At 46.6% G+C, this 27,456-nt stretch overlaps 1 protein-coding gene across 5 annotated transcripts in view; it reads left to right on the forward strand.

Annotated features, from left to right (window-relative positions):
• The window catches only part of FLNB (filamin B), a 131,151-nt gene that overhangs the window by 84,246 nt on the left and 19,449 nt on the right, over positions 1–27,456 (forward strand). For 2 of the 5 annotated variants that reach the window (XM_040994694.1, XM_040994695.1), the window contains 16 exons: positions 2,386–2,503; positions 4,094–4,356; positions 6,003–6,600; positions 7,499–7,672; positions 8,393–8,555; positions 9,127–9,287; positions 13,052–13,219; positions 15,014–15,137; positions 16,114–16,270; positions 17,212–17,401; positions 19,178–19,425; positions 22,063–22,165; positions 23,392–23,532; positions 25,519–25,647; positions 26,344–26,517; positions 27,290–27,448. In XM_040994694.1, the coding sequence (XP_040850628.1) occupies positions 2,386–2,503; positions 4,094–4,356; positions 6,003–6,600; positions 7,499–7,672; positions 8,393–8,555; positions 9,127–9,287; positions 13,052–13,219; positions 15,014–15,137; positions 16,114–16,270; positions 17,212–17,401; positions 19,178–19,425; positions 22,063–22,165; positions 23,392–23,532; positions 25,519–25,647; positions 26,344–26,517; positions 27,290–27,448 (3,070 nt within the window). Of the gene's footprint in view, positions 1–2,385; positions 2,504–4,093; positions 4,357–6,002; positions 6,601–7,498; positions 7,673–8,392; positions 8,556–9,126; positions 9,288–13,051; positions 13,220–15,013; positions 15,138–16,113; positions 16,271–17,211; positions 17,402–19,177; positions 19,491–20,688; positions 20,714–21,283; positions 21,356–22,062; positions 22,166–23,391; positions 23,533–25,518; positions 25,648–26,343; positions 26,518–27,079; positions 27,083–27,289; positions 27,449–27,456 lie in introns of all 5 variants that reach the window. The other 3 variants (XM_040994693.1, XM_040994691.1, XM_040994692.1) reach the window with 3 other exon arrangements.

A 27,456-nucleotide genomic window follows, 5' to 3' on the forward strand; every position in this document is an offset into this window, starting at 1 on the left:
TAGTAGGTCCAGAGCACTATCATTTGAATGCTGCATAAAGCTACTCTAGCACCTTTGGGACACCTTCACTGGAAGCGGTCTTGATGCCCATGTCCTCGCAGAGCTGAGGCATTGGTGTCTCGACTGTGTGGTTTGAGGAAGGTGACTTGGGCCTCAGTGGAGGTAAAGGAACATGAAATTGTCCTACCGGGGGAATGCTCGGGGGCTCACTGCCACCACACCCCTCCCTCCACCATCCTGTGGGGATATGAACAGTCCTTTCCTTAACTGTGGGTCTCTGGGGAAGTTTAAAATGTAACCAGCATTGGAGGTGTAAATCCTGACATTTTTCCCCCCTCTTTGTTGCGTGTTTTTAAAATGCAGTTAATTTCCTATCTGAGTTCTTGTGTTGTTTTTATAACTGGCAGAGGGAACATTCTTTATTTTATGGGATGAGTGGGTTTAACTGAATGAGAATGTTCCTTCTGTCGTTGAGCACTTCTCAGAAGTGGCCAAGGCACACAGCTGTCAGGCCTACCTCACTGCCCCTCCAGGAGTTGGGAGCTCGAGCACAGATCAGGCAGTTGGCACATTGGGAATGGTACGACTCAGGTCAGCCATCAAAATGACACTGAGGAGAGGACACCTCTCTGCCCCTTGGCCAATGTCCAGCTCTGCTGACTTTGACCTCTGTGCATTTTAGGGCTGGCAAGTTCCAGTTGTCTGTGTGGGCAGTACCAAAACAAAATAGGCCAGGAAAATAGCTCTTTCTCCCTTCATTGATGCAACCAATTTATTTCCTTGGCTTTTTCCTCTTTGTTATTACCAAAAGAATGTGAGAAAATGTACACAGGCCCAGAGATGCACCCTTTTAGCACTTAACCGCCATAGCTCGCTGCAGATTGTGAGTTTGGCGAGCCTGCTGGATTCCTGGGGAAACTCATCCCTCACTCCCTGCTCCCTCCCATGCCCTCTTGTTGTGTGCTTGCCTGAATCATTGATCTTCTGAGACAACCCTGGACAGCCAGGGTGTTCATGGCATCTTGCTTTGGAAGAAGGGGACTTGTCTGCATGAGGAAACCAGCAGCTAGATGACCAGGACCTGTAGGAACACTTCAGTACAAATGGTAATGCTACCTGGGCCACCACAAGGATGCAGCCAACCCCTTGAGCACAGTTGTCCTGCACCTTTTAACTTTTCTTTGCTTTTTTTTTTTTTTTTAATAAGATTTTTAGGACCCAGTGCTTAAGTCCTTGCCTTGCATACCCAGGATCTCATATGGGCACCAGTTCTAATCCTGGCAGCTCCACTTCCCATCCAGCTCCCTGCTTGAGGCCTAGGAAAGCAGCTGAGGACCGCCCAAAGCTTTGGGACCCTGCACCCCATTGGCTCAGCTCTTGCTGTTGTGGCTACTTGGGTAGTGAATCATCGGATGGAAGATCTTCCTCTCTGTCTCTCCTCCTCCCTGTATATCTGACTTTACAATACAAATAAATAAATCTTTTAAAAAGTTTTTTTAATTTGCAAATTAGAATTACAGAAAAGGAGAGAGAGCGAGACAGAGATATCTTCTATCATCTGATTCACTCCCTAAATGACTGCAATTAGAACTGAGCTGTTCCGAAGACAAGAGCTTGGAACTTATTCTTGGTCTCCCACGTGGGTATAGGGTCCCAAGGCCTCTAACCATCCTCTGATGCTTTCCAAGCCCCAAGCAGGGAGCTGGATCAGGTAGTGGATTGCAAGCACTGCAGGAGGAAGATAGCGCACTACACCCCCGTGCCAACCCTGACTTTTCTGCACCTAATAACAGTGGTTCAGATATCGTATAGATTAATCTAGGAACAGCTCCAGGTGAACTGCAAACAGCCCTTGCTGTTCAGTCCCCAGCAAGGGATTCCTAGGATGTAGAAATGACTGTTTGATTAGAAGACCAGGATCCAGGGGCTGCAGCCAAGGCTGCGCTGCACATGGGTTTCAAGGAAGAGCATCAAGGAGCCTGTTTCTCACTTCAGGTGTTTGACTGTTCTGGGGGTTTGCATAGGCATATTTTCTGCTTCTCTGAAACATTTCTTGGAAGAAATGGCCGTAACAATAGGAACTGTAACTTGGGACTCTTGAAGCTGATTGGAGGACGTATGTAAAAAGCAGATAACATACTACTGGTGTGAAGCAAAATGTGTTGTGTTGTCAGCTCTAAGCTGCTGTCAGTTTTATTTCAAACTGTTCTTGCCATTTGGCCAAAAGCTCATATGAAGAAGCAGACCTGACATGCTTTCTAAAGGCATTAGAGTTGCATCCCCTGTGTCTCTTGGGAACACAAAGAGGGTGGGATGTGACTGTACACATCTAACGAGTATGCTGGTACCCAAGCTCCACTCAGTTTCCTGTCTTGTTTGTTGCAGGGAAGCATGCAGGTGCTGGTGACTTACGGTGGCGATCCCATTCCGAAGAGTCCCTTCACTGTGGGTGTTGCTGCCCCACTGGATCTGAGCAAGATCAAAATTCACGGGCTGGAAAATAGTAAGTGTCAGTATGCTGGGAGGGTGGGTCTTTGATGACCTGCAGACTGCCTGCCAGTGACATTTTCTTCCAGAGGCGGAATTCATGGAGAAGCCAATTTAACTTGAGGCTTTGCAGCTGGCCAGGCTGTGAAATAGATCTTTGACCTTGCTGTCCACTGAATTCCATCAATCCTCAGTTTTCTCATTTGTACAGTGAAGGGGGAAGTGGTTGTCAAGAATTTGAGTGCATAGAACAACTGCGAAAATTCAGTGAGCTAAGAAGTCAGAGGATAGCACTTAGGAATTATATGTGCCAGCGAAAGGGTTCTGCCATTGTTTACTGTGTGTTAAGGTTACTCTGCAGTGCCTACTGGCCTTTGAAATCTGCTATGTCTCAGGGCAGTCATTTTCATCTACATGTCCCTCATTAGTGTTAACTCCTAGGTGATTCCATCCTGATTGACCCTTAGTGGTATATGTTCATCTGGTTTTAGGGCTACCAACTTATCATGACAAGGGCCCACTCCATCCAGGGAAGGCCTGTGAGTTCGTGTTTCCCCAGGTCTTAGCTGTGCCTTAGACTTGTCACTTCCTTTGCCAGTGACCATAGTCCCCAAGTTGAGAGTGAGGACAGCTCCCAGCGCGAGAGGTTACAAAGCAAGTGGCTGGTGGTGGCAGCTGTCAAACAAATGGTCATGTCCTGGCTCTCATGTGTGCCCTTTCGTGCACCTACCTGGAGGTATTCACCTCCAGAACAGGAAGAACCCAGTGCCAATTAAGAAAAACCTTTTTGCCTTAGTGACATGTGAATCTAAGGCCCTCTGTACCTGTAGTTTGGCAGTGTTGATCTTGGCAGGTCCTGGAATGCCCCAGAGACAAGATTTCTCTGGGTTGTTTAGAGGACCCTGAGTTCTTGGGCCTTTTGTGTCTGTGAAAGTCACATATAGCACTTGAGCTGCCTATGGCACGGCTTGGCAAAGATCTTCACAAACTATCACACTACAACCGGTTCTTAGGACTGACCACAGTGTCCTGACTTTGTCCTTCTTGGGAGTGGAGTTCAGAGGATGCATGGCTGTGGAAATTAGTTCTTGCAAAGAATTAGTAAATGCAGTGCTGACTTAGGTACATATTTTGATGCATGATGAATATCTAAAGTATGGAAAAGAGGTCAGTTAGGTTGTAACTGCTGGTCAGCCACATGGATCATTGAAGTCTCTTTAGGCTTGAATCCCAGTTCCTTGTTTGCTGGACATGTTTCTCTGGGCAGTTCACTAACCCTCGCTGAGTCTCATTTGTGCCACCATTGGTGGAGGATATCACAGGAGGCAATGTGCTGTGTGTGTTTGGCATGCAAAGAAGTCAGCCATCTTATTGCAGTCATCATTGTGTGTTCATGACTGTGCCTGCACCTCCATTACTGAGATGCAAGAGCTGTGCATCTTGGTTCAGTTTTGCTTCTTTTCTTCTGTACCTGCTTTGTAGTGATGTAGTGGTATTTCTTGAGAGGCTAAGTCCCAAAATCTAAGGACCCACCTTGCCCTACTCACAGTCATTCTTGCAACTGAACCTGGTATGCTCCTCACTCTGGCTTGTTTCCCTTTTCTAGGGGTCGAAGTTGGACAGGATCAGGAGTTTACCATTGATACCAGGGGTGCAGGAGGCCAGGGAAAGCTGGATGTTACCATCCTGAGCCCCTCACGTAAGGTTGTACAGTGCCTTGTGGCACCTGTGGCTGGCCGGGAAAGCAACACTGCCAAGTTTATCCCTCGGGAGGAGGGCTTGTATGCCATCGATGTGACCTACGATGGACACCCTGTGCCTGGGAGCCCATACACGATGGAAGCCTCACTGCCGCCTGATCCAACCAAGGTCAGCTTGTGTTTTTGTTCAAGAATGAGACTGATTGTTGTGAAAATGTACACTGTCATCTCTCTCTCTGGCTTTTTGTCTGTTGAGAGCCTTTGGAAAATCCCTTTGTATGGATGCCAGGCAGTGGATGATGATCATCCTTCTACAGTAGTGGGTCAGGAGCCCCTGGGCAGACGGGACCTGTCCCTGCCCTTATCTGTGCTCTTCCTGCAAGACTTCGGTGTGGGACCTCCTACCTCCATGTCTTAGAGTCCTTTTCCTTCATTTGTTCCTGTAGTAATGGTGTTCACTACAAAGCCAGCTGCAGGTTAGTGTCTGGAGCCCCGGCTAAGCTTACCCTACTGAAATAACATGAACAACATATCTGCTCTTGTTAAAGTTTCTTCATAACTCAAAGGATTTGATTTGTTTCTGGTGGACTGGATGCCATGGATGTTAGACAGTTGCTCTAATTATTGAAATAGAGCTGAAAATCTCATCCCTCCCTCTTGTTGGTTACTTATTTAAAAGGATGGTGTTAAAGAGTCAGAGTAATCTTCCATCCAAGGATGGTGTTAAAGACTCAGAGTAATCTTCCATCTGCAGCTTCATTTCCCAGGTATCTACAGTAGTTATGGCTCTGCTAGGCAAAAGTCAGGAACATCCCAGGTGAATGACAGGAACTAAATACTTGGACCATAGTCCATTGCCTCCCAGTGCCTCAGCAGGAAGCTGGATCAGAAGTGGAGACAGAAGTTGATTCCAGGCTCTCTAATGTGGAATGCAGGTGTCCTTAACAAAATTTCAATACCATGGCCAGACCTTCCCTGTTTTGTCTGTTTAATTAATCACTTTTACTTTTGTTTGAAAGGCAGAGAGAGAGACAGACACACATTGCCCATCTACTGGTTCATTTCCCCGATGCCTGCAACAACCAGGCCTAGTACAGGCTGATGCCAAGTGGGTTTCTGTGGGAGGTATGAACCCCAATAATTTAGCCAACACCTGCTGCCACCCAGGGTGCACATTAGCAGGAAGCTGGATCAGAAGTGGCAGAGCAAAGGCATGAGCTGGATGTGTCAATATGGAACGTGGGTGTCACTAGCAGCATCTTAACAATGAAATGGTGCCAAATGCCCTTCCCCAGTTCAGTTTTTCATTACACAGAATTTGTTGAATGACGTTTAGCAGCCAAAGCCCAAGCAAAGTCTATGGAATCCCTTCCATGAGACTCTAGGCTAGGAAAAACCCACATGTGCTTATTGGCTGGATGTTCAAATTCAGGCTCTTTCGGAGGACAGCACGTGACTGGAGAGAGGAGCATCTGGGGTTTCTGTCTTGTTTCCTGCTGCTGAACCCTACGCCTGTCTCTGCCTTCTGGTTTGTAACTGGGTTCTTAGCTATTTGTACTATTCAGTGTATGCAGGTAAGTCAAAAACAGTTCTTGAACATTGGAATGAAAAGTGTATTTTCATTCAGAAATCTTACTTGCCATCCATGCTTTGTTTTTCCATAATATGTGTTTTCCACATATTGGCTCTAATATACGTAGGCAGGTAGATGCAGGTATATGTTCCAGGTTGGGTCCCCAGGTAGAAGGAACTGTTCTTGCTGATGGCCTTAGCAACATGACATGGAACCTTAATTTTTATTCTTTGTCCCAAAAGGTAAAGGCCCATGGTCCTGGCCTTAAAGGTGGTCTGGTGGGCAGACCTGCTGAGTTCACCATTGACACCAAAGGAGCTGGCACTGGCGGTTTGGGCCTAACTGTGGAAGGTCCGTGTGAGGCCAAAATTGAATGCTCAAACAATGGTGATGGAACCTGCTCCGTGTCATACCTTCCCACAAAACCTGGAGAATACTTTGTCAACATTCTCTTTGAAGAAGTCCACATTCCTGGTTCACCCTTCAAAGCTGACATTGAGATGCCATTTGACCCCTCTAAGGTTGTGGCATCAGGACCGGGTCTCGAGCATGGGAAAGTGGGTGAAGCTGCGCTCCTTAGCGTTGACTGTTCAGAAGCGGGACCCGGAAACCTGGGCCTGGAAGCTGTCTCAGACTCAGGATCCAGAGCTGAAGTCTCTATTCAGAACAATAAAGATGGCACCTACGTGGTAACCTACATGCCCCTGACTGCTGGCATGTACACACTGACCATGAAGTACGGCGGTGAGCTGGTGCCGCATTTCCCAGCCCGGGTCAAAGTGGAGCCCACTGTGGACACCAGCAGGGTCAAAGTCTTTGGGCCTGGAATAGAAGGAAACGGTAGGTTTCATTAAAGAGAGAATAAATGAGAATGGAACTTCTGGGTGGAGAAGTTGGGGCACAACTGCAGACTTGGCCACCAATGGCCTCTTGAGGTCTAAGCTCCAGAGAGTGGGGGCCAGCGCTGTGCATATATAGCGGCTTTGTTCCCATTGCTCAGTCAGCATTATTTGTGGATCTCCTGGTTTTTATTGCAAAGGCGAGCATATCAACTTGTGTGGGCAAACTCAATATCCTTCACGACCCTTGTACCAAAAGGACTTCAGATATGTTGCTGGCTAGCTCCATGCATACTACAGAGCAAAAGCAAATTTCTTCTCTCTCTCTCTCTCTCTTTTTTTAATAAGATGTGTTTATTTTTATTGGAAAGGCAGATCTACAGAGAGAAGGAGAGACAGAGAGAAAGGTCTTACATTTGCTGGTTCGCTCCCCAAGTGGCCACAGCAGCTGGAGCTGAACTGATCTGAAGCCAGGATCTAAGAGCTTATATCAGGTCTCCCATGTGGGTGCAACATCCCAAGGCTCTGGGCCGTCCTCAACTGCTTCCCCAGGCCACAAGCGGGGAGCTGAATGGGAAGTGGAACAGCTAGGACACAAACCAGCAGCTACATGGGATCCCAGGCATTGCAAGGCGAGGATTTTAACTGCTAGGCTGTCGTCCTGGGCCCTTTCCTCATTGTTTAGCCTGTCATGGGTGTCACTGGATGTGAAGTCATTTGGCCAAGACAGCTTGATAGGGACTATTTAGGCAGTAAAGTGAATATTTCTGGATTGTGAGTGTCAGACCAGTTGTTCACTGTCACTGAAATTGGCCTTGCTATGTTCTGAAGTGGGCAGGAATTTGGTTCTGGGTACCAGGTATTGGCAACATTCTGAACCTTTTGTGGTCAATCTGCAGATGTATTTCGAGAAGCCACCACTGACTTCACTGTGGACTCACGGCCACTGACCCAAGTTGGTGGTGACCACATCAAGGCCCACATTGTCAACCCCTCTGGGGCCTCTACTGAGTGCTTCGTCACTGATAATGCTGACGGGACCTACCAGGTGGAGTATACACCTTTTGAGAAAGGTGAGTCACCCAGTGCTGGCCGAGCTATACTTGGCCAGTTGGCCAGTTCTTCTAGGTGGCTGCTGTTGACCCCTGCCCCAGGTGCACTGTTAAAGGGAAATATGACAGCTTTTTGTCCAGTAGTTCGCCTTCCTATTGAACCCTGGGCTTGCCTGTCTCATTGTGTGATTGGTAGGCAGGAGTTTGGCCTCTGCGTCACCTGGACGAGTTGTGAGGTCATGGCATGGAGCTCACGTGTGGAATGTGTTTATGTGTTATTTTATTCAGTGTTAAGGATTAAGAAGAAATTTAAGATCAGATAAGCACAAAGAAATAACGAAAGCATTTAATATCCTTAGAAACTAGATATAATATGACCACTGTGACTATTCACATACTCTATCTTTCCGCCTTTGTGCTGCTTTCTGTTTGTCTTTTGACTATTGCCTGGATGAAGTTTTCCCAAATTAAGGGTTTTTTGAGAAGGACTAACTTGAAATAGAGACTCTGTGGGTATAGAGTTGCTTATGTGACTGTTAAATGAATGGCAAGCACAAGTAATTTGCTCTTCAAAAAAAATTAAAATTATTGTTTTTTTTAAGATGTATTTTAAAATTTATTTTGAAAGTCTTGCATAGTTTACAGACTTGAATGCTAGGTAAAGCCTTGAAGAAGTGCATCACTTCCAGCAGTAGGTAACTGTTATGTAAACTTGGCATTTCTGTACTTTGCTCTGAATAGGCCTCCATGTAGTTGAGGTGACATATGATGATGTGCCTGTCCCGAACAGTCCCTTCAAAGTGGCTGTAACCGAAGGCTGCCAACCATCTCGAGTTCAGGCCCAAGGTCCTGGGCTAAAAGAGGCCTTCACCAACAAACCTAACGTCTTCACTGTGGTTACCAGGTAGGTAAAGGGCCTGAATTCAAAGGTTCAGTCTTGTAAAGGAATAACCCTAGATACCATAAGTGTTTTTAGATAAGTGTTCTATTTTACAAAGCAAAAACTGATTTAAAAACAGTCTCCCAATTTTTTAAAAGGTTTATTTTCATTGTATGTGATATCAATAGAGATCTGTGTTATAGAGAGGCACCAAGTCTCCTTATAAATATATCCCTGAACCCTCCAGTAATACTCTTATACAACTGGTGAAGCCAAAGATCTTCAGTTGATGAAGCAGAAATTTATAATGATTTTACTATGTAAAAGAAATATTGAAGCATTTCTATTTAAACTGGTCATAAAGGATATGACTGAATCAGATTCGCAGTTTTATGCAATGAAATGAAATATGAGAAAAATATTAAACACTAGGAATGTTATACTATCTAGAAGTTGTCTGGGTAGGAGGTGTTGTCCTAATACTCAACTATGTCTGCTAATTGGGATACTTTACGGAGGGATTTTAAGTGAATTTTGGTAGTGAGCAGAAAAATGTGAACTATGTACATTCTACTTGTTTTTTTCATTCTTCCAGAGGAGCAGGAATTGGTGGACTTGGCATAACTGTTGAGGGACCATCGGAATCTAAGATAAACTGCAGGGACAACAAAGATGGCAGCTGCAGTGCCGAGTACATCCCATTCGCTCCAGGGGATTATGATGTGAACATCACCTATGGAGGCGCACACATCCCTGGTACGTAAGCTATGCCATGGAAGGCAGCCTGTGGGTAATTGATTTTGTGTGAAAACCGATTTGATTCGCTTATCTCTCCAAGTGGGAAAATTGGTTTTGTATTTATAGCAGCTGCAAAGGGAAAAATTTCCATAGGGCTCTGTCTCCAGGAATACTCCCAACTTCCAGTAAACTAGCAGCATGGCAGAGGGCCATGGCTCAGAGTTTTTGACTGGAAGTGGTTGTGTGTGTGTTGGAAACCCTACTTCTCGATTTCAGGGAAAGTTGGTTTTCTACACAGTTGAAAGTCTTGATTTTGTGCTCAGTTTTCACCCCATATATATGTCTTGTTTTCTTTTTCCACTAACAGCTTTAGTTGCTGATAAAGACACCTGCATTTAGCTTTAACTTGTTTCTTTATGCTTCATGATGCGTAGTGTATCCCAACATCTTGGCCAGGATAATTCTCTCTTGGGGACAGCAATGTACTGTAGAGTGCTAGTTGGCAGCCCCAATCCCCAGTATGTGGCAACCAAAATTGTCTCTAGATACTGCCATATGTTCTCAGGAAAGCGCCACCCATAAGTGAAAACTTTTGCTATGAAGATTCAGTCAAGAAATATATGGCTGAAGGATCCTGCCCATTTTATTCCAGGGATGAAATCTCTCGTTTAGTTTTGTTATCTTGCGGGAAGGGTGATCACCAAGACCCTTGTACCTCTTCAGTAACCCTTGCATGTACCCGCACCCATACACGTAATGTGTTTGAAAGGGCATGTGGACTGTGGAGTGGGCACAGGTCCAAGGACACCAAGGCTGTTCCTGAGCCGGCTTCATCTCAGAGTAGGACAAACCTCAGTGGGTTGAGTTGTCCTTATCCTGAAGGCTGATAAGTTGGGATAATGCTAAGAGGGCAAGGGATTTTAGCTGCTTACTGTGTATAAATGTGTGTCATTCACTCTCTTCTTTCCCAGCTATCATTAAAGTCTCCCCAGCCATTGTGTAAAGCAGGTGCAGGGTGCATTTGTCATATAGGGCCTAAAACGCTTGCAAAAAGATCTGGTCCTATCCTGTAAGGTCAGCAACAGGTGGGACTTAAAATTCAGCAACTCCGTTTTTTAAAAAGACTTTTAAAAAAATTATTATTGAAAAGGCAGATTTACAGAGAGAAGGAGAGACAGAGAAAAAGATCTTCTTCTGCTGGTTCACTCCCCACATAGTTGTGCAATGACTAGAGCTGAACCAATCCAAAGCCAGGAGCTAGGAACTTATCCGAGTCTCCCACGTGGGTGCAGGGCAGTCCTCTACTGCTTTCCCAAGCCACAAGCAGGGAGCTGAAGGGAAGGGGAGCAGCCAGGATAGGAAGCAGTGAGCATTTGGGATCCCGACAGATGCAAGGCAAGGATTTTAGCCACTAGACTATTGTCCCAAGTCCATTTTTATGTAGATAATTTTGATTGGGGAATGATGTTATAAATACACATATGCCCCTCGACAAAGAACAAGATTTGTTGTACATGCTTTGAAGTAGTAAGTTTGCCCTCAAATTTGTAAATTTGTATTTACAATTCATTCAGTATATGGATAAAGGAGAAGAAAGAGAATATTACCTCCTCCCCTCAGAGTAGATTCTCTGAAGTTCATGTACTTACGCTCAAAACTACTCCAAGGAACATCAGCAGGGCTCAGTGTCAGATTCCAGGAACACACGTTCTGTCTGAAGTTTTACAGCATGGCTGTATTTGTTTTAAGAATGGATGGAAGGCTGACCCCAGGAGAGATGACTGGTTGCTCCAACCAACAGACCACTATGGAAGTGAGCACATGCTGGTAGCAGCAAGGCTGTTTTGACTTTTGCAAAGGTCTAATGGGTACCTCTGGCTTTGGGATTCTCTGTACAGGAAAGGGTTGAACACTTGGGGCTCTGTGGTTGAGCTGTGACTTAGAAGCAAGTATTTGGGTTTTGTTTTGTTTTTTTTAAAGGCTTATTTATTTTTATTGGAAAGTCAAATATACAGATAGGAGGAGAGACAGAGAGGAAGATCTTCCGTCCAATGATTCACTCCCCAAGCGGCCACAACGGCTGGAGCTGAGCCAATCTGAAGCCAGGAGCTTCTTCCAGGTCTCCCACATGGGTGCAGGGTCCCAAGGCTTTGAGCTGCTTTCCCAGGCCACAAGCAGGGAGCTGGATGGGAAGCAGGGCTGCTGGGGTTAGAACCAGCGCCCATGTGGGATCCCAGGCATACAAGGCAAGGACCTTAACCACTACGCTGTTGTGCCGGGCCCCAAGTATTCGTTTTTGAGGATAACAACAGAAAGTGACCTCTTTGGGGGTTCCTCTCTCAGATGTGGATAGTGTTCCTTCCTTCCTTAAACCTAGAATGTTCTTAAGGGAGAGCCAGTTAGCAAAGTGTCAAGCCATTTAACCAGGGTCACTCGACAGCCATGAGACTCTCAGGCACCTGCTAGCCTCTAATTTTCTTTCATGGGAATTTTGGCTGCTACCCAGGAATGCAGGTTGTGACATAGCAGTTAAATAACACTCCCATGGAATGCCCATATGCCATGTTGGAATATCTGGGCTGAAATGCCACCTCTGTTTTTGATCCAGTTTGCTACTAATGTGCCTAGAAGAAAGCAGATGATGGCCCCAGTACGTGTATTCCTGCCATGTGTGGGAAACTTGCATGGAGCCTCAGCCTTTTCTCTTGCAGACATTTGGAGACTGAACCAGTGGGTAGATGATACCTCTTGGTCCTGTTCTTGCTGTCTCTCCCACTCTCTCTGTTACTCTACCTTTTATATAAATAAAGGAATTAAAAATAAGGAAATAGATATTAGCCTAGTTTTCTCTGGCCTTGTTCAGACCTGCAGTGGGGTTGTTTTTAAAACTGTCCTGTGTTGCCTTTAGTGGCATTTTGGAGTCATGTAGTAACTGACTGAGGGCTGCTGCTGGTAGCTGCCTAGACTGCTGGGCTAACTAGGATCCCATACATGATAGGATAAAGGGTTCTTGAGACTAATTAGTGATGTCTCCCTTGGGCCCTGTCATGGGCGTGGGTGGTGGGCGTGCTTAGGTCTGCCATCCCAAGGCTTTGCTTGTTGGTTCTGGGTTGCTGTCATGTTGCAGTCAGAGAACTTCCAATGGAGTTAATTCACTGCTGGCATTTGTTGATACTGAAATCCTCCACTGTCATCCTGCAAGCCAAAGCTTCATTTTGTCCGTAAACCCTAGCAGGAGGGAGAGGGGTCTGGGGACTCCAGGAGCATTTCGTGGCAGAAGAGGTTGGGTCTGGGTCCCAGGCTGTGTGCCCACTGCACTGCTTCCTCCTTCTGTTCCTCCAACAACCATCCCATCTCTGGGCTTCTGTAGGTGCTGCTCCCTCTGCCTAAAGTATCTTTCCCTGTGCTCCTATTGAGCAGTGTCTGTGCCCTCTCCTGGCTCAGCTCAATTGTCCCCACCAAACTTTCTCTCATCTCTTGTGTACCTCCAACCTGTAGGACTTTAGAGTGAAAAGCTCACATGTCCGTCCTCTGCACTGTGAGTTCCTGATTGACTGTTTACCACTTAGGCTCAGCTGTTGTCTTGTATTTGGTGGTCTGGGCTGTTAACTTACCTAATAGTGAGCCCGAGGGGTGGGATGGGGACGGGTGGGGGCTGATGCTGCCAAAGGCCCTTATCATCAAAGGTAAGATCCCAGGTGGAACTGCATTGTCGTTCTCAGTGTACGTGGATGAGTCTCCTGGTAGCTGTGCTCAGAATCCTCCTGTTACCTCTTTTTCAGGCAGCCCCTTCAGGGTTCCTGTGAAGGATGTCGTGGACCCCAGCAAGGTCAAGATTGCTGGCCCAGGGTTGGGCTCAGGTGTTCGAGCTCGCATCCTGCAGTCTTTCACGGTAGACAGCAGCAAGGCTGGCCTGGCCCCATTGGAAGTGAGAGTCATGGGCCCACGAGGTGAGTACATCCTGCTCATGTTACCTTCCTTGGAGAGGGAGAGCCATGACCCAGGACTATACCTTTGATTTTAAATCTCCTGTTACTTTTATTGCTTCTTGTTCTAGCTAAACAGTAGAGATATTCCTTAAAAGGTGTCAAATCTATTGCTTTTAGGGATCTTTCTTTTCCTCAGTTTAATAATGTGGCCCTTAATTTTTTTAAATTTAATTTTTTAAAGCAGCTCAGTAGAAAAAGTCATCTTTGAAAGCTCTGGTGTAATTTTATTGTGATTAATTGCATGGATAATCAATTACATGCTGTAGCATTTGTGAGAAGCCTGGGTTTGTCTGGATGTTCATGGTGTATAGTTAGGAGGTGTTCTCTTGAAACTCCTGTGGAGCCTACCAGAATCTCTGGGAATGCCAGACATGTAGCCCATGTGACCCTTGGCTTGTCAATATCTAAATTCCCTGGAGAGAGAGAGGATCTCTTGGGGAATGGGTTTTGGTGGCAGTCTGTTGTGTAAGATTTGGTTAGGTTAGTAGCAGTTCATTTGGGGATAAAGGCCTGAAGTGCATTGAAGCATGCCTGTTTTGGTAAACAATCACTTTCCACTTTCAGAATTTAAAATGTGTCTCTCTCCCTCATATATAAGAACTGTGCCCAATTTCTTAAATAATCTGAAGTTTTCCCCAGTGACGTGTCCTGGCTTCACAGAAGTAGCAAAAACGGGCTTCCTTCTTTGAAGAGGAACCTCCTTAATGGGGTTCAGCAGGAGGTTATGCACTTTTGAAGCTCAGGACAGAAGTGGTTTGGGAGAAATGAGATCACGGAGCTGGAATCTGAACTTATAAAGTTACTATGCTCCTGGAGTTGCACTGGGGTTGAGGAGGTGAAGGACAAGGGCATGAGAATTAGGTGCATTTATTATAGGGGACTCTCAAGTGAGAGCCTTATAGTTGTAACTGCTGAAGTGGAGTCATGGACAACTTCTTGAAAATCATTTCAGAGTTCTTTAAAGGTGACCTCAAGGGTGACTCTATGGAGACTGTTCTGTATTTTCCCATTGGTTGCTGCTCTCAATTATGTAACTTGAATGCCACTCATTGGCCCTGCTTCTACAACTGGCTTGTGCCTGCCCTGTCTGCTTTGCTTAATTAACACACCGAACTTTGATGAACCTGCCCTGTCATTGACCTATCCTTAACACTGCCAGACAGAGCTGGCATCTGGAATCTATCAGCCCAGTGCATGTCTTGATGATGATGCTTCCGTGCAATCTCAGCTATAACTCACAGGCAGAGATGAGCATCCTTCCCCAGCCTTCCCCAGCATCCCAATAGGCTTAATGCCACAGTGTTTTTTGCTCAAAGGTGACCACAAATCTTGGACTTGCCAGCTTCTTAGTTAATTTTTGCTGTTCAGAGTTCTGTACTCCTGGGACATTTTCTCAGCCAAAGGGTAAAATTGCCACATCCCAAGCGTGTCTGACCAGTTTGAAAGGAGATTGTTATGTCTGCAAGCTGTATCTTCACCATTTGCCCTCCAGCAGCAAACATAGACGGTCTCCTTAATTAAACTCTAGGGCCAACTGGGTGTCCCTTAGCCAACCGAAAGCAAAGGTGTCTTTTGAGGTAATTTCTGTAGCCATGAATTCGGGTTCCTGTGATTATAACCTGCTTGTCTCCATGTGACTTGTCAGTGAAAACCAATTGCTTCAGGAATGGATGCACTACTATCGCAAACCCAACTAAGAGCTGAGTGAATAGGAGGCCAGGCAGAGTTCCTCAGAGCTCCCATGTCTGTCTTTAGGTCTGGTGGAGCCTGTGAATGTGGTGGACAATGGAGATGGCACACATACAGTGACCTACACCCCATCTCAGGAGGGGCCTTATATGGTCTCTGTTAAATATGCCGATGAAGAGATCCCTCGCAGGTAAGCTCCTGACACTGGAGGAATGACTTCTAAGCCAACTTTGAGCCCTGCCTCCTGCGGGATTGGCAAGAGATATACACAAGTTTATCTGGCTATGCAATTTGGGCATATTTTTGGTTTAGCCATTAAGATGCCCATATTGGAGCATTTGACCCAGGGAGGTTGATCAAATAACTGGTGCTCCTGCCACCCATGTGGGAGACCTAGATCTGCTTCCTGGTCCTTTGGGGTGCGAATTAGCAGATAGGAGTGTTCTCTCTTTTTCTTATTATATAAAACATGCTGAATATATAAGGAGAATAATAGTTAATGTAGAAGGTAGAATGAGCTGGAATACTAAAGGCCAAGTTCCAGCATTCTCTTTCTGTTTTGATGACTGTTGTGGTCATACTAAAAGTGGGTTCCCTGTGTTAACCTTATGTCTCTTTAACTAATTTTGAAACACTTTTACCTAAATTAATGGAGCATAATCAGGGCAGAGACTTGGAAATGGCCAGTGCCTCAAAGACTTGAAGTTCTGTTGATCCTATAGCATTTAAAATGAGATCATTGACTTCATTTGAAATTGTTTGCTGTTGAAATTGTCTTTTTTTGGAAAGATTTATTTATCTTTTTATTGGAAAGGCAGATTTACAGAGAGAAAGATCTTCCATCTGCTGGTTCATTCCCCAAGTGGCTACAAAAGCTACAGCTGAGCCAGTCTGAAGCCAGGAGTTCTGTAGGTCTCCCACGTAGATGCAGAGTCTCAAAGCTTTGGACTATCCTCCACTGGATTCCCAAACTACAAGCAGTGAAGCATCCAGAACATGAACTAGTGCCCATATCGCATGCTGGCACTTGAAATGGGAGGATCAGCCAATTGAATCATTGTGCTGGGTCCTAAAATTGCCTTTCTAATCCCAGTTTATCTGAGAGGTCAGGTGTAATTGGGCTGACATGTACTTACTGACAAGGATGTGTGTGTCTGTCTGTGCAGTCCCTTTAAGGTCAAGGTCCTTCCTACGTACGATGCCAGTAAAGTGACTGCCAGTGGTCCTGGCCTCAATTCCTATGGTGTGCCTGCCAGTCTCCCCGTGGAGTTTGCAATTGATGCCAGAGATGCTGGGGAGGGCCTGCTTGCTGTTCAGATCACGGTAACTTTATTTTTTGCAGTCAACCCTTTTCTAATAAGACCCAACTTCCTGGCCAGGCATAAAAGCTAGGTTTTAATCCCTGGGTTCTAACCCGATGCAAGTGTTTGTTAAGATTTTTCCCATCAAAGAGTAGGTATTGGCACAGGAAATCAAACACGTTCCCTGAGAGGTCTGAGAATTTTAATTCTAAGTGCCACTTTGGTGAATCACAAGTATTTTAGTTATTACATTTCTTTCTTTTTACTTTAAAATGTCTTAAATTACTTTATGGATCAGTTAGGACAAAGTTCTGCCCCCAGCCACAATAAACCCCTAAGTAAGAGTAGTTAAAACATGGGATTTCTCTCTTTACAAGTCCAGATTGAAGCTGTATGGGTTGTTTCGCAGATCACTCAGAACCGCGGGCTCCATCTCTACTCCTATACCCCGACAGGTGGCTTTTGTCCTCAAGGTGTCCTTATGGACCATGAGGCTCTAGCTGTTGCATCCATGGGTCAAACCAAAAGGCATAAGGGAACGAGCGGGGCCTCCCAGATTCCCAGTTCAGTCAGCTGTCTTCTGCGGCCTTATGGTCATCAGAGACTTCTGTATCCACTTTATTGGTCAGGAGTTAGACACAAGTCCTATGGCTGCAGCTCATGGCACAGCTGCTGGGAAGAATGGGGGCAGTACACCTGGCTGGGTGGTCTGTAAGTAGGAGCCTCCAATCCTTACCTCCCATGCCACAGTGGATCTGGAGCTAAAACACTTGGAATTATTTTGGCACCATCCATGTCTGTCATTGTGTTAAAGTCCTCTCCCATTAAAACAATACCAGATTGTATTACACGACTGAATCTGTCTCCTCTCATTCGGGACCCAAATAGATGGACAGAAGATGTGAATGAATGGTTTGTCAGTCTGACAGCAGCATCCTAAAAGCATGTCTTTCTGATCTGCAGGACCAAGAAGGAAAACCCAAAAGGGCTGTTGTCCATGACAACAAAGATGGCACATATGCTGTCACCTACATCCCAGACAAGACTGGACGCTACACAATTGGAGTCACCTATGGAGGGGATAACATCCCATATTCGCCTTACCGCATCCGGGCCACTCAGACAGGCGATGCTAGCAAGTGCCTGGCCACAGGTGAGTAAGGCACCTTCAGGGCAGGAATGTGGGCTTGGAAGTTTGTAGGCTGGCTCTGGCCCTGTCTGCCACTGTGTGATCTAAGGAGGTTACTCAACTTCTGCGCTTCAGTGAGATGTAGATTGAAAAGGAGTGTGTGTGGGCTGGAACCTGGAAAAAAGAGTGTCTTTCTCAAACAGTGGAGAGAGGATGGAGCAGCGGGGCTGTTACTGGCCTGATTTGATGAAGTCATGGCTTGTGCCTTTATTTAAATTTTTCACTGCTCCATGCCAACATGTGTAAATTTCAGATGTTAATCAAAACATTGTAAAAGTGAACTTGGAAAGTCAAGTAGGTATGCCTTGTGCTCTTTCCTGTGTCAGCAACTTGTGTGAAAAGCAGTAGAGGGTTTACTTCATCCAGATATCCACGAGCTTTTTCAGATCAACACTGGAGAGATGCATACAGAATCCAGGGTCCTCCTAGGCACCTGTGCTTGAGCCTCTCTGGAAGTCTCCACAGCTATTTGCACACTCTACTTCCCTTAGTTACTAAGCCAGGACTTGCTGACTAACATAGCTCTTGGCTTTCCAAGCTCTCATCTAATTTTTTGAGGATCAAGCGGGCATTAAAACTCCATCTTCAAAGTGAAGCTTGCTTGCCTTTCTTGAAATCGGAAGACCAAATTGCGATGTGCACCCCTGTATACTCTAGCTCCCATATACCTCGCTGTGCTCCATATAGAGAGAATCTTCTGGCTTCCACAGCAAGTTTGTGAGTTGCGTGGTTTGACGCTTTTTGAGTCACCCAGGTCCATAGCAAACATAGAAATTTGAAATATTAGGCATTGTGCCACCTCCCGGAGTGGTGCAGCTGCCCCTGAGAACTGAGCTGGTTTTGCTCACCTGTGAGCATGTTCCTGTTGCTTGGGGTCTTGTTGCTTGCATTTCAAGCCCTATTTCCTGAGCAGAATACTCTCTTGGCTGGAGACCCCTACTGGCATCATCACTTGGTCTGTCATTCATGATTTCTCATGGACTGGCTCTAGCCCCCTACCTGAACAAAGTCTTACTCCCTGCTGCTCCTACACTTTGCCCACTTTTTTACCAATATTCCTTTAGCTGATGCTTTTCTGCACTAAGTACCACTGTGAGAGAGAAGTCATTGTTTGGGAAAAGAGTGTAAGTCTTCCCCCAGTCATGAACACCCACACTTCAGAGAGCAGCCATTTTTTCTTTTGTGTGAGGAAGCCCACTCTCGGCATGGCAGCCCTGAGATAGGAATGCTTGGTGTCTGAACATTGTCTTACAGGATACATCTTGGGAGTATATTTGTTTTTTCTTTAGAATGTAGAAAGTGAATGTGGAAAGTCAAGTGGGTATGCTTTGTGCTCTCTGCTGTGTCAGCTACTCGTGTGAAAAGCACCATGGCAATGTGAGCCATCATTCTTGGTTCTCGGCCTGTGTCTATTAGACCATGAACATCATGAGAGTCGGAACTGTGTTTTCTTCTCTTTTTTTTATATGGGACTAGCACTTAAGCAAATGCCCAATACATGTTTGCTGATAGGCAGTTGACCCTCACTTCTCTATGCCTGATTGACACTTGGACCTAGATGCTCTGTATTTATTCTGACCAAGGTGACAAACACCATTGAGCCACTCCTGTCCCTGCTGAGGTTAGAGATCCAACTGTGTGTGGAGGCGGTGGACAGGCAGCACAGTGGGTACGATTTGTTCTCGGGCCTCCTGCATGAGATTCCATGGCTTCCATTCGCCCCTCCCATTGTTTCTCCAGGTCCTGGCATCGCTCCCACTGTGAAAACGGGCGAGGAAGTTGGCTTTGTGGTTGATGCAAAGACTGCTGGGAAGGGGAAAGTGACCTGCACGATTCTGACTCCAGATGGCACTGAGGCAGAAGCCGATGTCATTGAAAACGAGGATGGTACCTATGACATTTTCTACACTGCTGCCAAGCCCGGCACCTACGTCATCTATGTGCGCTTTGGTGGTGTTGACATTCCCAACAGCCCCTTCACTGTCATGGTAAGCAAGAGCCCCTCTCAGGAACTTCCAAGCAGCAGCAGGCAGATGTCCTTGGCAGAACCCTAGCTAGGTCATTCCCTTTTGCGGTCTCCTTGAAACATTTGTTACACAGCTGTGACCTTGTTGGGGTTTTTAGGGAACTTCCCTGCCTGCATGGTCCTACTTGGAAGCTTGAGCAACAATTTCTGCTCAGAAAGATTCACTTTTGGGAGAGCTTACACTTTTGCAGAAAAGTTGATAGAACATGATGGTTTTTGAGCCTGCGGTGGCTGGAGGAGTGAGGATCTTGAGGTTGTTTTGTCTGCAGATCTGACCCTGATACCTTAGTACTCGGATGACGCCCAGTCGGGTTTTAGGAAAGAGTGATACCTTAGGTCTGAGCAGGCAGTGCTTTATCTTTTGAAGTGAGCATGGCGGGAAACCTTATGCAGACAGCCAGGCCAGTGACTGACTTTGGGCCTTTAATTTTCAACCCCGACTGACTTTCAGATCTTCAACAAGGTAAGAGGGAAGAAAACCATAGGAGTATGACCTCACTTAACCCTCAAAGCAAGCGTTGCTGGCCCTTTTACAGATGAGGCGTGTCCACTCATCACCCCACCCCACCCCCTAAGCGCCTAGTCCAGTGCCGTCTCCCTCCCCACTGTCCTTTGATGCCACAGACCCTTAATGACCTGGCCCTGCCTGCAACCTACAAAACACCTTCTAATTATTTCACTTTGTGCATCCATGGAAAGGGGAGGGAGCCTTCATTCCCCACCAAAGCCTGAGGTCTTCCTTGCAGTCTGTGCTCTGCTGTGGTTTTTCCCTTTCCCCCATTGACATATGTTTATCAGTAAACATTGTGCTGGAGCCTGGAGGTCCTCTGGTGCCTCTAGTACATAAACACTTGTCAGCTGTTGAAGGCCTTCATCTGGGATTGTCTTCCTCCAGCACAGGAGAAGGAACTGCAGCAAGAAACTTATTATTCTTATTAACAGAGAGGGCTGGGGTTGTCATTTTCCACATCTCTTTTTGTCCACTCCTGGGTTATATCCAGTTGGAGCTGGGCAGGATGGAAGCACAGCTACTGGACGGGGGTCCTGGGCCTGCTGTTGCGTTGGGCTGAGGAGTTAAGGGGTCATGATGCAGGAGTCTTCAGGACATTGTAGCAGGAAGGTGAAAAGTTCCCATGAAGCCTCCCGAAGCCATTAGGGATGAATGTCCCTTAGGCCCAGATACACACAAAGCAAGGTACTTGATGTGTGCATGTTGCTCTCTGACCGCTGCTGATGGCAGACAGGTTTGGGTCTTCTCCCACTCAAGGCCTTCCCTGCCCTTCCTAGGTTGGTGGTCTTTGGCTTTAGTGGATAGAATCCCTGCCTGCCTGCCTTCCTGGGTACGTGTGTCCAAACACACACTCTTCTCTCATACACATTACGCCACCACACCCTAAGGATGGACAGCTGTCTTGCCCAGCCCCTTTGAGAAAACTGCTGGTTCAGAGATCATAGCTTAGCCATTGAATGAACCTCCTTTTCCCTGGGGTGTTCCCAGATAGCCTTGCTCTAAGCAGACCCAAACTGCACACTTAGAGGAATCCATCTAGGCAGTCCCCTTGGGGGACAGCCAGACAGTTGCCTGAGCATTCTCCAGTCCCAGCTGCAGTAAGTCTCACAGTTCACTTCCTCATGCACTCTCCTGCCAACAGAGGCCTGCTTGCTAGAAGTAGTTCAAAGGCCATACCACCTTGCCCTCCACCTGGGTAGGAAGGAAGTGTCCGCTGTGAGAATGAACGTCCAAAGTAGGAGCAGGAGGCAGCTCTCAGGTTATAGAGTCCACTGCGATGCCCAACTAATCTCCCTTTGCCACCAACCAGGCCACAGACGGGGAAGTCGCAACCATGGAACAGGCACCGGTAAATGCATGTCCCCTTGGATTCAGGCCCTGGGTACACTTTTTTGTTCCCCCCTCCAATCCCTGTTTGCATTTCTGTGTTCACTCAGCCTTCATTCCAGAAAACTGCTTCCTGCTTCTGGGGATGGCTTGAGCCCTCTGGGTGTTGGGGTCATTGGCGTGTCCCCACTGATCAGCCAGCCCATCATGATGATCCCGCTTTGTAATAAGACCCACTCTCCTGCGTCACCGCCTGCACTCCACAAATCGCCAGCCATCCTGTCTGTGATCACGCTCAGCACAGTTTGTCCCGGTGTTTAAAGAGCCAGCTGGATGTTCGGGGCCTTCACTGTTTGCACATCAGTTTCTATTCAGGGGAAAAAGCCACCCACTGCTCCTCTCTGCCACTTAAAACGCACCTTCTTTTCCAGGCCACAAGCAACTAAACCTTTCCAGATGGAGCCTCTTGGGACTTAAAGACATTGCTGTCTCTCACTTTCCTCATCCCATTGGGCACTGCTGGGAGTTTTACAAGCAGTACGCTGAGTGATTTCTAGTGATTGGTCCGCATGACTTGGCCTGGTGCTTCTGGTTCTACTCTGGGCCTGGGCCCTGTTAGGTGAAGCCCATTCCACATGGGCAACCTCATCTGCAAATCCCGGCCTGACTGGTTTGCAGAATTCCCAGTGGCTCTGCCCCCAGTAGCTTCTCCAGCCCCTGCTATAGTCTTCTTAGCCACTGACTGCCACTTTCTGATTCTAGGTGACTGAAGAGGCCTATGTCCCCGTGGGTGAAATTAATGGCCTGGGGTTCAAACCTTTTGACTTGGTCATTCCGTTTGCAGTCAGGAAAGGAGAAATCACAGGTAAGCACTTGTCATGGCAACCTTCTCGTTCTCCCTCACTCTCACATGAGCCATGTACAACAGTTCCCAGGGAGCTGGTGTCACTGCCACGGGAAAGCTAGGCTCCTGTGTCCCTGGTTCCCTGGCTCAGGGGCCTCTTAGATTGCACTAAATGCATGTGTTTGTGTTGACTGAAGGGTGGTTCATCTGCTACTTGCCTTGCATTCTGGAGAAAGTCAGGGTGCTTTCTGAAGAACTATTGTGTTTAGGTTGCTCTCCACTGCTACATCCTGTTCATTCTGTCTTCTGCCTTCTCTTAGTCTCTGGTTTTTCCAAATGCCTGGTGGCCTTGACATTCTGTTACATTCTGGGGCCAGTGTTGTAGCACAGCAGGTTTGGCTATTTCCTATGATGCCCACATCCCATATTGGATTATTGGTTCAAGTCCTGGACATTTTGTGCTCCCTCCAGCCTCCTGTTAGCATCGCAGAAGATCGCCCAGGTGCTGGTGTTCCTGACTTTGGCCTGACCCAACCCTTTGTGAGCATATGGGGAGTGAACCAATAGGTAGACAACCCTCCCCACCCTGCCCATTCTGTGTATCACTCTGCCTTTCAAATAATTACATTTTTTAAAAAGAAAGATTTTTCTCTCCTTAGCTTCCTTTTAATGCCTTTTTCTGTTTGAGTTGATTCCTTTCTAGCCCTGTTGATTTTGTGATCTCCTCAATCCTGTTTGAGTTTCTCACTGTAGAAAATTCTACACTTACAAGTTGTCTGCTGTATTTTCTGAGAGCCAAAGAAAATGCATTTCCCCCCTCCAAAAGAAAAAAAGGTAGCCTAGTGGTTGAAGTCCTCGCCTTATACACCCCAGGATCCCATATGGGTGCCAGTTCTAATACTGGCAGCCTTGGGACCTTGCACCCACGTGTGGAGGACCCAGAAGAGTCTCCAGGCTCCTGGCTTCATATGGGCGTGGCTCCAGTTGTTGTGGCCACTTGGGGAGTAAAGGAGTGAATCATTGGAGGGAAGATCTTCCCCTCTGTCTCTCCTCCTCTCTATATACCTGACTTTACAAAAAAAAAAGGAAAGGAAAGAAAAAAGAAAGGCTGAGATTCTTTTTTTTTTTTTTTTTCCCCTGATATGAGCTTTGGATGTAGCCATGAGTGTTTTGGGTTCTGAAATCCGTCTTCAAGACTCATGCTTGGGACAGTCACCGTGGACTCATTGCTCTGTCTGCCTCCACAGGAGAAGTCCACATGCCTTCTGGGAAGACGGCCACCCCCGAGATCGTGGACAACAAGGATGGCACGGTCACAGTCAGATACGCCCCCACTGAGGTCGGGCTCCATGAGATGCACATCAAATACATGGGTAGCCACATCCCTGGTAAGCACTCCACGGTCGAGGGGTGGGGAGGGGCTGGGAAATGCCAGTGGTGGAGAGGTGTTGGAACAGCTGCAGGCTGGGAAGTGGTTCTTCCAGGGAGTGCTCAGGGTCCTTGAACTCAGGGGTCCATCACAACATTTATCTCTCCCGCTCAGTAGAGTGTGACCAAAAGTCGGGTCTAGGTAATAATGTGAGGCTCAGTGAGGGGCTTTCAAGCCCCACCTGCAGATCCCCCTGAGGTTTGGTGGCTCGGGGCAGGGGCAGGATTGGGGTGGAAGAAGAGGGCAGACACCTCCTGACAGGGCAAGTGGCTTCTGTTTTATGGCCATCAGCCAACATACTATTAGTTTTGCTCTGTTTCCCTCTCTGTATTATGTAAGCTTTTATTTTTCACTTTCATATTTTGAGTTTGTAACACTTGGTTTAGAAATAAAAATAATGAGAGAAATATTTCCTGCCTATCCCCCAATTTCTCCTGCCCTGCTCTTGAACCTGGCTGTTGATTTTTAAAATGCCACATGCTCTACGAATATGGCAGTGTGACCAGGGCAGTTTGGCAGGTCCTATGGAGAGAACACCTTGCTAGGCCTGCCCCATGGAAAACCAGTTGTCTGTTAGAGGACCTTTCAGTTCTACCCACCTTGTGCTGGCCCCAGGCTTGTTGCAACAAGTGACCTTTCATGCCTGTCATTTCACACTTGCAAAACTGTCTGTGTTTGAGCTCCCAAAACGGACTTGGCTGGGAGTGACTTGGGTTAATGCTGCCAAATCACCCCACACAGGGGCTGGTCCAGTCACATGCCCACCAGCAGTGCAGGAGGGGCCCTGGCAGTGGAACCTGCTATCAATGTTCTGGGTCTTTGCCAATCTGATAGTAAGAAGAAACCAGTTATGTTAGTGTTGCTTCATTTACACATCTCTCGTAAATGAGATTAAGCAGTTTTCCGCTATGTATAAGTGCCACTTGCATTCTTTTTCATGTAAACTGAAACTTGGTATCCTTGACATGTTTTTCTTTTTCTTGCTGCTTTTCTTCCTTCCCTTCCTCCTCCGTTTAAAATTTGAGAAACAGAAAATTCCCTGTGTGTTACTGATTCACTCCCCAAATGCTGGCATTCGCCAGAAGCCAGGGAAGCACCCAGCTCTCCTGCCTCTGGGAATCAAACCATGTGGGGCATGGGTGTCTTAACTGCTAAGGCAATTTTTGCCTTCTTGAGGCCATTTTTCAATTTGACTGTTCGGCTTTGTTTTGCCAATGGCCAGGAGCCATTTAAAATGGAAGAGATTTGCTTTCTGTGATAGAGATAGAAAGATTCATTTGGATTAAACATTTGCTTTCAATTTTGTGTGTCCTGTGCACTTTTCAAAGCAATGGCACAGTGGTAGTGAGGTTACATAGCAGCTTGCTGCTTCTGCTTCACATGCAGTACATGATGGATAATCTCTCCAGTTGGTATACACTGCTCTCACTCAGTCTTCATGGCCCACCAGAATAGCATTTATTTAAGTAATTCCCTTCCTCGGGCACTAAGGGCTGGTCCTGATTTGCATGTGAAAGGTACAGAAATGCAAGTGTTTGCCTAGGCTGGGAGTGGGCTGAGCAGGTAGACACATGGGAGGGTTCTTAGAATCAAATCTTCTAGGTCAGAGAGTGTGACCACTTTGATTAAGTGTGCCCTGACATTGTTGGTACAGACAATGTCAGACAGTCTATCATCCCATTGTCTAGATATTTCCAACAGTTTCATTGGGAGTCTGTCTTTGATTTGGAAGTAGGGATGGGTGTTGCACTATGTCTTCACATCTGGATATGGTAATCTCTATTACTCCATCACTGTACATTTCAATTTGTATGATGGTTTCTAGAGTGTTACCACTTTGAACAAACTGGGCACATGACCTTCCCTTCAGTTTGAAACTTTGCTTTATGGTTATCAGCCACTTGTTTAAGGGTCCCAATTTCATTTATGTCCTTTGCAAATGCAGAGAGCCCACTCCAGTTCTACGTGAACTACCCCAACAGTGGCAGTGTGTCTGCATACGGCCCTGGCCTGGTGTACGGAGTGGCCAACAAAACCGCCACCTTCACCATCGTCACTGAGGATGCAGGAGAAGGTATTGTGTGTTTGTATGTTCTTACACGTCCAACCTCCCATTTGTATGAATTCCGTGAATGCAGTTCCAGGACAGCTGTTAAAAAATAAGACATTGCATAACATCTGTCTTTTCTTTTTGGTAGAGCTACTCTGTTTTTTACCAAAAGTAGAAGATTCTGAAGTCTTTTTTTGTTTTGTTTTGATTCCATCAGATTGATGCTAGGAAATATTGTATGTGCCTCCCTGGGAATTAAGTTTGCTTTGACTAATGCGTGTTTGTTTATTTCATTGCACATGCATCCCAGAACCATGAGAGTTGTTTAATAAGTCATTCTGGATAAAGCTTTGTTCTTGTCTGTTGTATCCTTGGAGATTCCTAAATCTCTGGCTATAAAGGGATTTTTTGTCATCCTAGGCAAAGAGGACAGTCCCTTGGGGCTGTGGCTCTGATATGGGATTGACATTCTGGCCTCCATCTTTTTCCCACCCCACGCATCCTGAATAGTATAGTGAATCTCAGGATTATTTGTGGTGAAGACTTGAGTCAGAGGGCATGCTCCCAATGAGCATTCTTAGCACATGAACTACTATGTTCCCATGGATACTCTTTACCTGTGACCTACATGGACTGCAGCCATCTGTTATACCATAGAAACAAGGAAAGTCTGCCTTAATTTCTCTTCCTCTTTTACCCTCCTCCTGCTCCCATTCACAGGTGGACTGGACTTGGCTATTGAGGGACCTTCAAAGGCAGAAATCAGCTGCATTGACAACAAAGACGGAACATGCACAGTGACCTATCTGCCCACATTGCCCGGTGATTACAGCATTCTGGTCAAGTACAATGACAAGCACATCCCCGGGAGCCCCTTCACAGCCAAGATCACAGGTAGGGTCACCTAACTTGCCAGGGGCTTCCCATGGGAGTTTGTGGCTGCCCTGTCAACTGCTGTCATCAGACCCGGAATGACAAGTGAGCTCTCTCTTTGAGTGCAAGTGACAGAGTTTCATTGAGGAATTCTCAGAGTGATAACTCAGTCTGGCGTGGGACTTGCTGAGTTGCTGCTAAGCCAATAATCACAGGAAAAGCAAGGAATTTACAAAAGGAGGACACTTACTTTGAGCCAAGGTTGCTGCCTCAGAGGGGTCACAAACTCATAGGGGTCCCACAACTTCTCTCCTAGTCAAGAGTTTTGACTCCCATGTAACTGATGGGAAAATTGAGGTTAAATTTTATGGTTAGCTGTTCTGGTTATCTAGTACTCCAGCCATGCTCCCCACCTGTGTTCTGCTTGGGGTGTTTGTATCAGCTGTACAAGGCAAGTTTCTTGCCTATTCAAGGTGCTTTGGCCAGCAGCATCAAGTGGAACATGATCAGATGAATCATGTAAGGTGATCAAGAACATTGTTCAGATGGGAGGGACCTTCAAGGTCAAGCATCTCTGTGACAGGTGGTCTGTGGGGAATTGTGCCTCTAGATCCTGTAAGCTCCATCTGCCCTTTGCCCAGGCATAGATGCCAGTCCTTCTATGTTGCTCAGATCTGTTTATAGTCTGAGGCATGATTCATCACTTAACTTTGGATCCTTAATGCTTGGGTTGGAGTCCCTAGAAGGCCAGGTGACACATGTAACAGGAGATGTATTGGGGCTTCTTTCCCAGATGACAGCAGACGGTGCTCGCAGGTGAAGCTGGGCTCAGCCGCAGACTTCCTGCTCGACATCAGCGAGACTGACCTCAGCACACTGACAGCCAGCATTCAGGCTCCATCTGGCCGTGATGAACCCTGTCTCCTGAAGAGACTGCCCAACAACCACATTGGTGAGCTC

Source organism: Ochotona curzoniae, unplaced genomic scaffold, assembly GCF_017591425.1.
Source record: "Ochotona curzoniae isolate NIBS_2020 unplaced genomic scaffold, NIBS_Ocur_1.0 contig_908, whole genome shotgun sequence".
Lineage (NCBI taxonomy): Eukaryota > Metazoa > Chordata > Mammalia > Lagomorpha > Ochotonidae > Ochotona > Ochotona curzoniae.